Source organism: Clupea harengus, chromosome 3, assembly GCF_900700415.2.
Source record: "Clupea harengus chromosome 3, Ch_v2.0.2, whole genome shotgun sequence".
Classification (NCBI taxonomy): domain Eukaryota; kingdom Metazoa; phylum Chordata; class Actinopteri; order Clupeiformes; family Clupeidae; genus Clupea; species Clupea harengus.
The window spans coordinates 31,109,761-31,122,260 of NC_045154.1; the positions used below are offsets into that span (position 1 = coordinate 31,109,761).

A 12,500-nucleotide genomic window follows, 5' to 3' on the forward strand; every position below is an offset into this window, starting at 1 on the left:
TAGAATAATCAACAGTTCAATGTATTGGATAATAATATTAAGCAAACCACACATGAGTGAAAATGCCTACATTTTATTCACTATAACCATAACTTAACAGTGTCAGCGTTCTACCATGGGCATCGGTTTACTCTTTCGACCTTAAAAACAGTTAAAAAAAAAAAAACTGCTCTTCACCCCAACTGTCCTGTAGGCTATTCATAGTTCCACAACTAGAGGTACAGGATTTGTCTCGTTTATTTTTTACTGTAGGTTAAGGTCAAGGAAAACTTCGAACACACACAGCGTCCTCAGACAGATGGATTGAGCGTTCATCTCCTTGGCAACACCTGGGAAACTGGTGAGTTCCTGAAGTTGACAAGGTTCAATTGATTGTTCTCTGCGTAGTATCAGAGATAATACCAGGTAGCCTACTGCCTACTATTACTTGTGAAAACAGAGATAAAGCGACAGGTGTAAACAATTACCATTACCATGGACCCCACTTGAATGGGGTGCGAGTGTTTATTTAACACAGTAAACACTCCATCCGAGACTATTTGTTGGAGCTCCAATTTGTGTTCAAGTTCTCTCGTGGTCTGAAAAAGATAGTTGCTATCTTAATTCCCGCTCGTCGAATGCGTAAAAAAGTAAGGCGACACAGTTCAACGAACTTCAAACAAGATCAACAAACTACAATTCTTAGATAAGACTTATCTACGCGGAGGCTGGGATCCCTTTAAGTGCGCAGGAGTGGGAGGAGGGGGGTGTGCGTGGTGCACTGGGTTTAAGTGCGCTCCACAGATGGGTTCCAGTAAAGAGGAATCTTTACCCGTGCAAGGACCTTCCAGTCGCTCATCAGTGACCAGTTGGATAACATCTGATATAAACCAAGAGAACGCTGAAGGATACTCAGTACATTGTCAGATAATTAGATATACAACTAGAGGTACAGACACATAATCATGTGGATTTATAAATTTCTCCTCTGCGTTGCGCTTCTAGTTTACTCAGGTAAGACAATTATGTATGTTCTTTGATATACATAAACTTTAAAATGTTTTTTTGAGTATGTAGTTCACGTTGTTAGGTTCATTTCCTTGTCACTCGGTTTTATTGGAGTGATGTTGGCGGATATTTTGGATATATTTGAAAATCTGGGATGAAAATGGTAATAATAATAACTTCATACAATGCTAACTTGGTTACTATGGTTGCGCAAGTACTCTACAAAACAAAATGCAGATTCAATTCATCTTCAAAACCCAAGTTTAGACAGTAAACATTACAATAGGTGGATCTAGACTGTTTGGGCTTTGGCTAAGACTCAGATAGCCATAAGGAAAATGTGTCAGACCCTAATCATAAATCCATGCTCTAGTAATTACCAGAGCCATAAAGAATTAACATAAGCCTTTGCATAAAATTAATTTAATACCCTGCAAGCCCAAATGCGTTTTTATGACACTGAAGGTTTTAAGTGGATGATTTACGCGCTGGAGTAACACCATACACAGTTTCGCAATAAGGGGAAAGTTCTCCTGCTGTCCATGACTCAAACATCGCACGCGTGGTCGTAATTGACTACTCGGCAACATCTGGACGTCTACACTTTTTGGCGGAAATAAACGATGGCTGTAAGAGGTTTTCCACTGACCAGCTCTGACCAAAATTGGTGGATGAAGTTTATTAAGGAAGTGATTTTGATGCAGTCTGGTTTAACATTGCATGTGTGAAATCTGGATAGAACGGGTGGGCAGTAGCTGACCTAATTGGATATGAGAGATGGAGGAAGGATTCTATCTCAAACCTGTGCTGCTCTCTCTCTCTCTCTCTCTCTCTCTCTCTCTTTCTCTCTAAGCACGCACACGCACACATACACACACACACACACACACACACACACACACACACACACACACACACACACAGGTCCAAATTACACACTGTCTCTCCTTCTCCCTCTCTGGACTCATTCACTACCCTACTACTTGAACACACACACACACACACACACACACACACACACACACACACTCATCCATTGATTTGTTCAAACTCTGCGTTCAGACACATAACATATCACACAAACAACTGTCAAACCCCTTATCCAATCTCTCTCTCTGCTCAATTATGGTGAGCCACAATAAAGTAATCAGACCCTGATGGATAGTCCTGTATCCTATTTCATCATATTAACAACAGAATACGCCATGCAACCTCATTTCCCAATCAGCCGGGTAAATGCTTCTTTTTTTCTTTTGAAAGTTAATTTAAAACATCAAACATTTAGTTTTCATGATGTCTTTTAGGTGTCCTCTCTGTTGTCATGACTCCCATACAGTTCTTGAACTGTATCTTGATCTGAGAACTGTAGCTGTAACAGAATGTCCAATATTCCGTCCTCTGAATTCTACTGACCTTACAGATGTTTGAATTTTGTATTATCTATTTGTTATTTTTTTGTATTGAGTTTTTGTTTTCTCCCATCCCCTCTCCTCTTCTCCCATCTCCAAATCTAATTTAGAAAGGCTTATTTGCTCAATAGAGTATTTATTCACTTCAACAATGAATAGAACATTTATTATTGCAGTGACCACTCCTATTGACTGGAGCACAACACACACACACACACACACACACACACACACACACACACACACACTCTCTCTATCAGCCTGAGTGCGGTCACAAGCTGCTCAGCTATCTTCATCATCATCATGTTTCTCATTGGTTGACAGAGAGCAAGCGGAACCCTCTTCAAGACTTCCAGAAGAGCGATGGTGTTTCCCTGCTGACCCCGTCCGAGTCCTCCTACCAGACCAAGACCAAGCGATTAAGTCTGGTGAAGTGTGCTCGAAGGTGCCGAGGGAACAGGAAGCTGCCATGCAGGTATGGCCCCAGAAAGGCCGATCCACACCTACAAAACATTGTCTTTGTTGTCCCTCGAATGAGTAAAGGCAATGGGTTGTAGGCACGTTTTTGTAGTGTGCTTGTGGTTTGGTGCTTTTTAGCTTCGTGTTTGGGTAATTGGATGATAATTCACATTATGCACATTTGTTTCCATAAATCCATCATGGATCCATTTTATTCTGAACAAAGCCAATTACTTCTAACCCCATTTTTAAGCATTTTTACTGCCATGAAACAATTCAGAGTTGGAATATTTCCCATTCATGCAAGGACTGTTTTGATCTCTCAATCAATCTCTAAATGAAATGTAAGTATATTCATCCTCTAACACGGGTCCAGTTTTATGTCAGTCCTAAGTAGTTGCGGAATGCGTTTGATTACAGTCTGTTCATCATAATCAACATCATCGGGGCATTTACCCTCCGAAGATGTTGAATAACGTCCCAATGCGGATTGCGCGGTTAAAGGTTTGGATGAAGCTTCAATGAAACGAATGAAAAGGAATTAGAAGTCATGTTTTGGGCTTGTAGGAAACTCAGCACTGCCGTCCAACATGTTGATTTATGGTCGGTCACAACCGCAGCATTTTCTGCAGGCCGACATGATATGTATTGGACACGAGTCAGCCATACCACTGACGGCATGGATGAACACCTGTTACTTTTTAAGCCACTATTAAACCATGTTAGCGAATATTCCACATTAATGAAACCTGAACATGGTCTTTTATAGATAGAGTTTATGACTGTCCTTAGAAAAAATGCATTCATAAAAAAATATGTTTTTTTAAGTTTTCTGTTCAGAAACAGACCCCATTGAAGAGCATATCACCACAGTCACTCAATTATAGACGCACAATTAATTCTTGCTTCTAAGAGAACAGGTCATTACACTAATATCAATTCAAATCACTCACATTGCCATGGAATGGAATACTAGCACTGTTCCAGACGGGCTAAATGATTCATGCTTAGTACACGTAAGCAGACTTTTATATTGTCGTGTTGAGCAGGAACAACACGCACACTTTTTGGGGTTTTCGACACAGGAAACACTGATATTGACGGGGAAAACACACAAGGGGAGGTCTAAACCCTACATAACACAGTAGGTAAGGGTGGACAACTACGCAAACTACACAGGATCCAACACACAGCCATCTACACATATCACACAGACTAAATATGGTAACAGAAATACACGCTAACATTAGACACGAAAGGGAAACATGATCTATATTCTAACACTGGATATTACTTCACAGATAACACAATATCATTCTTGTTAACATTTGCACTGCATTCTGGGATTAGCTACATCACACATGCACATGGAAGCTGCTGCTGACCCCATCCTACATCCCTGCATGCTACACATCGCCACCTGACCCCAAAAATCCAGACACTCCAAACAAAGTGCTGTGGGAGCTGCCGCTGCCATTGAGAGCACTTCACAGGGGTCCCCACCTGGTACTGCTGCAAAAGAGCATGAGCAGGCTTGGTCAACCCCTTCCGGGCCATGCAGGTATCACACCAGTGGACCCTCTGGACACAGCAGTAGCTCCCTTCAGCTTGCGGCAACCTTGGCAGTGGCGATGACGTGGAGGCTTCTCTGGAGCGGGCAGAGTCGATGCAGCAGTCTCGGTCTCAGCTGATGGTGGCACAGCAGCAGTTCGCTTCAGCCTGAGGTGCTTCCGGTGGCGGCAGTGCAGAAGCTCCTCCCTGGCTGATGGTGTTGGTGCCCGGGGGACTCTGGACTGGTAGCAGCAGTGCAAAAAGCCTCTTTGCCGACGGTCCTCCTCTGCCGACGGTGTGGAGTGCCACGGCTTCAGTGTCCAGAAGTAACTTAGCCCCGGGCCAATCCACCGTAGCTCCCCACCTAGCCAGCAGATACAGCCCAATGATGCATGGGACCTGGATGCTGGCCAGCTAAAACAGATGGTGGAGCACTTGGCCGGCGACCGCCACCTGCAGCGACTTCTTTCCTCTCATCTGCTCCCGCTCTCCTATGGCGGTGGCCATGGGGAGCTTCGTGGCTGCTCAGCCCTGCGGTCTTGATTCTTCGGTCCTGGGAAGCGTTCCAGGACAGACTAGGGAGATGGTGGACCCAGTATCCATCAAGGCTCTGCTAGGGGTGTCTTCTAGGTCGCAGTCAACATAAAGTCCATGGGCTCGGCCCAGCCAGCAAAATCGCGAGTGCAATGTGCTCTGACTCCCTAGTTCGGACTGCCCTGTCGCCCTTAGGGGGCCCAGCACCGGCACCCCAGTCGCTTCTCCTTCTTTCTCGCTCCCAGGTCGGCCTGGTGCACTCAATGTTCCGTGCCTGGGGACCACAGTACGTGCTCTGGTTGCAAACTCTGGACGAATGCCTGTAGCGCGAGCTCGTCTTGCTTGCCATCATCAAAGGTCAGGTATCCCAGTACGGTGTACAGGTCCAGGTGCCCATGCTCTCTCTTTTGCTCTGGTGACTGGTGACCAGCTTGTCACAGGCATCGTCAATGAACACTTACGGGCCAAAACGGCACTGGAGTGCCCCTTCGATGGCTGGCCAGCCGGCCTGCTCCGGTGGCTGGAGATCCATCAGGACCTGAAGTGCCTTGCCCTCCGAGGTGAGAAAGACCTGGATCCCTGTCTCTTCCACCGACCATGTGTTGAAGCGTGTCACCAGCTGAACTTAGGTAGGTGTCCGGTGGACCTTCTCCTTTGTGGCTTTGTGGTTCCTTGGCGCAGCGCCTCCGTTGCCATGGTCCTCAGCTGGCCAGTGCTCGAGTTGGGTAGCGGTCCTGGTGCTCCCTGCATGGCGGACTGGGCTGGTGCTAGGGCGTTCGTTGCAAGGGCGTCCTCAGTCCTGGCATAGCTACAGCACCGTCCCCGGCTCCTGGCGCTCCTCCCTGCTGTGTTCGGCCTCGTTAATGCTCTTGGAATAGTGTCCCACCCGGCTGCAGCTGGTCGATGAGATCTTCGATATCTTCTAGCGTGGTCGTCCTGGATTACACTTCTGATACCAATGTAATATTGAGCAGGAACAATGCGCAGGTTTCTTTGGTTTCTCTGCCATTTGTTATGACGCACACAGTAAACACTGATACTGACTGGGGAAAACACACGAGAGAGGTCTAACACAGTCGGTAAGGGTAGACAACTACACAGGATAACACACAGGTATCTACACGTATCACACACAAAAAGTTGTTAACTAAAAATGGTAACAGAAACACATGCTAACATTAGACAGAAAAGGGAAACATTCTAACATTGAATACACAAATTACACATAAACATTCTCTATAACATGCAGACTGCATTCTGGGACTAGCTACACATTTACACAGAAGCACTGCTACACCCCTGCACGCTACACTATATTAAATAGACAGTCCTATCTATCTCTCAGCGATATTTGTTGCTCAGTGTATAATGAAATAATGAAAGATTATGGTGTAATGTCAATTGCCTTTTGGGATTGTTCAAGTAATTATACCTTGTGAGGGTTGAAGTGTGAGGGCTTTAATCACTTGTTATAGTTTCCTAGCCAGGCTCGGTGCAGTATAAACACAATGACTAGCGTTACATTTTCGCCGCTATCAATCTTCCCATCCATTCATTCCATCCATGTAAACAGACATTTATTACAACATTTGGCATAACTCACTCCCTCTGTCTTTCTCCAGGGCCTTCAGTTATGATCACAAAAACAGGAAATGCCAGTGGCTCTCGTTTGACAGTCTCACTCCAGGCGTACACACGGAGAAGGACTTCAACTTTGACCTCTACGAGAAGAAAGGTAGGTCATCCTCCTCGCCGTGGTTTTCCTCACCCTTAACAAGACAGGGAAGTTCAACATGAGCTCCTCAAGACCCCAGAAAAAATACCCAGAAGTCCCGCAGACTCACACATCTGTGTTTATAACCCTGGCTGCATTATCTCCAGAGGTTGATAAATCTAGCATGAGTTTATGTAAGTGGAATAATTAGCCAGGGGGCTGTGTAAACATGGGATGCACTGTCCACACTGTCCTTCAAGCAGGCACATCTGCTGGGCCTTCTATGATTCACTGTCACACGTGTGGAGGAGGTAGGGAGAGCTTACACCCTCTTAAAACTCTCAACCGAAAACATACATCTAAGTTTATCAATGACTCAGCTATTACTGTTTTTCTTCTTTCTTTCTTTCTCTGCTTACTCTCTCTCTCTCTCTCTCTCTCTCTCTCTCTCTATCTCTCTCTCTCTCTCTCTTTCTCTCTCTCTCTCTCTCTCTCTCTCTGCAGCCTCATACTTTTCAGACAACGTCTGGAACATTTGAACGGTGGAAAACCAAAACCAAAGTTCCAATGTGTTTTTGTCATGTTATAGGAAATTACAGGCACTGCATGATACAGGCAGCCACAACTCACATCAACATCAGTTAAAGTTAATGTAGCAATTAGAGCTCATAGTCGGCTAGAGGAGAAGGAGGATGTGCTCATCGGTCCCCTGCGTGTTTGTGTCATCCTGCAGATTACGTGAGAGAGTGCATCGTCGGGACTGGGCAGGGCTACAAAGGAAGGAGGTCCCTAACGGAGAGTGGTGTACCGTGCCAGCGCTGGAGCTCGTTCGTCCCACATGATCACAAGTAAGACTGCCACTCTGTTTCCACCCGTGTCGACAGCAGCATGGCGTGGCCCACCACAGCTGTCCCCTCTCTCCCGGGCACAGTGGATTTTCAGACGTGTGCGTGGGGGAGGGGGGGGGGGGGGAGTGGCTCATTGGCAGAGGCGTTGATGTTAGGGGGGAAAGGGATGAAATGATAAAAAAGCATATATTTTGTATAATTTTTTATCCTAAAACGGAGTTATATGGAAAGTTTGTGATAGATTAACAAACTGTAATGCTTCAGTTTGTGGCTCATTGGCAGAGGCGTTGATGTTAGGGGGGAAAGGGATGAAATGATAAAAAAGCATATATTTTGTATAATTTTTTATCCTAAAACGGAGTTATATGGAAAGTTTGTGATAGATTAACAAACTGTAATGCTTCAGTTTAGCTGCCAACCAGAAAGACCTTGATGATTCTGTTTTGTGCTATATTTAGGCTTTCCCTTATTGAGCCTCTCATTGCAAAGCTCTTTTTGCTACTCATTTCTTTCTGTGTGTGTAGACTGCGGTGGTCAACACCTTGCTGATATATCAAATTGCTGTCAAAATGTGACAAAACATGCACTAGTGTTAGCTGACAGCTATTAGCTGTTACTTGCAATAGCAGAGGGCTTGATGTGGGGTAGATTAAGGCCAGCAGTGTGGCTACACAGCTTTAATTGATGATTACTCTAACAGGTCCCAGAGTAATGGCTCATTTGTTGCAGTGTAACTCCCTGCCTCGCTGCACTCTTATGACCTCGTTAAACACCACACCAGCACACCACATCACATCAGTACATATGACCGTCAGGTCAGCGTCTAACGAACAGAGGACGATATTCTAACAACCCACACATACAGACACATACTTCCAGAGTGAGTTGGGGAGAGGGCTTTGTAGTGGTGCTGGAGGGGAAGCTAGTGCATGTTGTTTTTACATGTGTGGAGTGGTAGATTGAGTGTGGTGCTGGTGGGAGTTTGAAGCAGAGCAGAGGCGAACTTTGATAAGATGGGACCAGTACGGAAAAGGGGATCCACTAAGAGTTCATTAGAGCAGAGAGGCCTTAAGTGCTGTGCCTCTCGGTTCAGTGGGTTTGTCAGGGCGGAGAGATGGAGTTTCAGACTCCGCTGTGTCAAAGGATTTATGGAGTCTCGTTGCTCACCAGGTGTCCCCAAAAAGCTGCAGACACATGAAAATATGATTTCCTTGAAAGTAACCTTGGCATTTTCCCTCTCACTCTCTTTCTTTCCCTCTCTCTCAGTCTCACTCCCTCTTTAAGTCTCTCTCTCCCCCTCTCCATCTCTCTCTCTCTCTCTCTCTGTCATCACCCTCCTCTCTTTTCATCCTTCTCTCGCTTTGAACAGTCACAGACTTTAAAGTCTCGGGCTGCTTTGAAACTGTTTCCTCAGACACATCACAGAGACATTTTTATCAACATAAATTCCTCAGATATCCCCCCTCCCAAGGATATGAATGGGTTGAGCGGTGTGCTAGTTCATCATAGACTGAAAACTGTTTACCATCATTCACAATACTGTCTCTTTCTGTGTCAGAAGATCGCTGCGTCAGTTGCTGCAATGTTAATTGAAGCCCCACTGTGACCCCCTTTCATTTCAAAACCCTCTAACATTTACCCAAAACCCAGACCACAAGCTCACCAGTAATCACGCGTGCATGATTGAAACAGTAAACACACTGAGGTTGTGATTCACATGGAATTTTGCAATAAATGTACAAATAAAACAGGCTTTCATGGGGACTTTCCGACAACATCTCAGGCCAGTTCAGTTTTGCTCCACATTAGTGGACAGTGCAGACGGCTTGCTGATGACTTCCTAGAAAGCACTCGAACACCATCTTTGTTTTCACAAATGTGCGGAAACTGGAATTGGTCTATTGTTGTTTCCTGAGGTTAGGGTAACATTTGGAGAAAGTTTGGAATCAAAGAATGTCAACACTCTGGATGTCTTTTTCCCCTTTTCTCTGTGTTTATTTCTGTACCAGGGTTGGCCCCGGCACTAAAATGTATTATCGTTTTCAGCCTGGCCATAGAACAGTTCTGATAGGCAAACTTGTTGGAATTATTTACATTAATGCTGGAGGAATGCTCATTAAACGAATGCCTAATTCTCCTGCATTTTTAGAGTGTGACAGTACCTATAAATTCTCATTGAACAAACAGTTCATATATGCAGAGTAAGTTACATTTTTCTTCTGCTGTCGAACAGCTGTGATATGACTTGTTTTGAACAATTTGGTCCAAGACTTATACAGACAAGAGTCATGTTAAAAACGGGGTGTTCTTTCACAGGCCAAATAACATTGCTGGTTCATTAATCTCTTTGACAAGGTTACAATTGCAAGGTTAATTGCACTTCATTACAACGGGTCATATGATTTAAAGATATCCTAACGTCTAGTCAGTAGTAATGGTGAAAATAAATGGCAATGACTGCGTATGCAATGTACCGAAACCAATTTTCCACAACCAATTTTCCACAACCAATTTACCGATTTTTAAATGTTTATTGCAGCTGCAAAGAACCAGGCTTTTTTGTTTATATTGTTCGTAAGAGGACACCACATCCTCGTAAACACAATCTCAGCTTCCACAGTCTGACTGTCAGTCAGACCCTGGGCCCTTTGAACCCCACTGAACTGCTCTCTGTCTCTCTGTCTCTCTGTGTCTCTGTGTCTCTGTGTCTCGTCTCAGCTTCCTGCCAAGGAAGAACAGGAAGAAGGACCTCCGGGAGAACTTCTGCCGTAACCCAGACAACGCGACCGGAGGCCCCTGGTGCTTCACCGTGGACCCCATGGTCCGCCTGCAGGCCTGTGGCCTTCCGCAGTGCTCAGAGGGTGAGTAGAGCAGGGCTGCCCTCCACATCGTACTCTCTCCCTAACTCCAGTGGGCTGTGTGCAAGCCTGTGCCCCCCGCATGTTTACAGGGGGCCATTATGGGTCATGCATAGGCTTCTGTTTTAAATCACTCAAGTAACAGACATGTTGATTTTTCAACTAGCCGTATAGTTTCAAAACAGTGCTTAAGATATTTGAGACCAGCAGTGAACCTGTTACCCTAGCATCTCCCCTTGACACCTCCGTCGTCTGAGCAAAGTGATTACATAGAGGGTTACAGAGCCAATGGTTTGACTTGTTTAACTAATGACTTAGGTTAAAGTGCATTCACTTGGATGTCCTGTTTACCTGGACTGAACGCTTTTAGGAAAATGATCAGAGCTCAGGATAACAGTGTCTGGATTTTTTGTGCATACTGAGAAAAATTCCCAAAACCCTCACATTATTTTACCAAGCGTGTGAACATGTTGTGGTCATCCAAAATGATTCATACCTTAAACATTTTATTTTCTTAACACACCTACTATTATGTCCCCTTATCTTTACTGACACTATAGTTCATTTAAAAAAATCTTCTCAGCAATGGTTTGGTGGACTAAGTGAAATCTGTGGAGAAATATGCCTGGGAGGGTTTGTTAATAAATTAGTTTTCCTTAATCAGAACCACACAGGGACATAAAAACAGGGCTTTTCATGAGAGTGGCCAGCTTATAAACATGTGTTTCCAATAACACACTCCAGTCTTCATTCGGCTGAGGGCGCAAGCCCCGGCCGCTCTTAAGAAAGGGGCGACATTTCTTAAGGTGACCTCTGTGGTTAGCAGTCGAAGCCTTGTGCAAACAGTGGTGCGTTGTGACTAAGTGCGTACAATTTTGATTGCTTGTTTTCGTAGCCTCTAATCGGCTAAAATTCGCTTAGATGAAAAAAACAGGAGTAAAAACATAAAACAAAAACAAAAGAAAACATGGAATCTCCGGTCGTAGACATGATATAGTAAAAGCGTGTATGTGTGTGTGTGTGTGTGGGGGGGGGGGGGGGGCAGTCCACATCTTTAAATGAAATCAGTTTGAGTCATACATGAAAACAAGTGTCGATTGCTTGAAAAAGCACAGCAGCTCCGATGGCTATCTCTGGATCCATTTATTTAATGACTAACTGATGTGACTAACTTTGAGACAGGAGACTGTTTATGACTGACCATAGAGCTAAAGGGACCAAGCTGCTTGGCTAAAGAGTTGTGGCTTAGACATCAATGTGAAGGCAGAGGGATATGTCAGACGCGTTTGTGTAATCCATTAATTTCCCTTTGAATGTGGCATCGACCACTGATGCGACCCAGCTGTGTGTACATGAGCAGTTCAAAATAGGCATGTCCCACAGATTGATTGAGAAAGTGACTGTGTGTGTGTGTGTGTGTGTGTGTGTGTGTGTATGTGTGTGTAACTGTGTGTGTTTGCCTGTGTTGTGTGTGTTCCTCTGGGCATATTTCTCGTCGCTAACATTCTTGAATGTCGCTCTCCCACAGTGGAGTGTGTGAGCTGTAATGGCGAGAGCTACAGAGGACCCATGGACCACACAGAGAGTGGCCGGGAGTGCCAGCGCTGGGACCTGGACGAGCCCCACAGACACTCCTACCACCCCAAGAGGTGAGGCTCCCCTCTGACCTATCCCTGACATGTGTTCCCCTGTCGAAAGGTAGCCTTGCTGTGCAGCTGCCACCGACTGAAAACAAGACTTTACTTTTATCAGAAACATCTCCTTAAGCCTTAACAAGAGAAGCTTCCACTGTAGCTACCACAGATATTTTCCTTCACCATCAAAAATATGAAAGAGCTGAGACTTTTTCAAGTCATGGAGATCTATCACAACCACCAAGAAGTAAGAAATCTTCAGGATCCATCAAAACCATCCATTCCATCCTGTGAAATGAGACACCCGCTGTGAAGAGGCAAAAAAAAAAAAAAAGACACAATTCTAACCCATCGTAGAAAAAAGGCCAATACAGCCTGCTTAAATTGAGACAGACAGCTCCCCCAGCTAAAAAAAATAACCTATAGACCTACAGCCCTTACCCACAAAATGTGAACCATATCTGTCATAAACCTCACTCATCTAAAAAGAAAAGAACACAGACAGA

The 12,500-nt window shown here is 44.8% G+C and overlaps 1 protein-coding gene across 1 annotated transcript in view; it reads left to right on the forward strand.

The window, feature by feature from the left end:
- The first annotated feature begins 775 nt into the window (after positions 1-775).
- The window catches only part of LOC105910388 (hepatocyte growth factor), a 27,596-nt gene continuing 15,871 nt past the window's right edge, over positions 776-12,500 (forward strand). The window contains exons 1-6 of the mRNA XM_031565374.2: positions 776-993; positions 2,721-2,871; positions 6,563-6,675; positions 7,388-7,502; positions 10,221-10,363; positions 11,889-12,009. Coding sequence (XP_031421234.1) covers positions 945-993; positions 2,721-2,871; positions 6,563-6,675; positions 7,388-7,502; positions 10,221-10,363; positions 11,889-12,009 — 692 coding nt within the window. The 5' untranslated portion in view covers positions 776-944. The remainder of the gene's footprint in view (positions 994-2,720; positions 2,872-6,562; positions 6,676-7,387; positions 7,503-10,220; positions 10,364-11,888; positions 12,010-12,500) is intronic.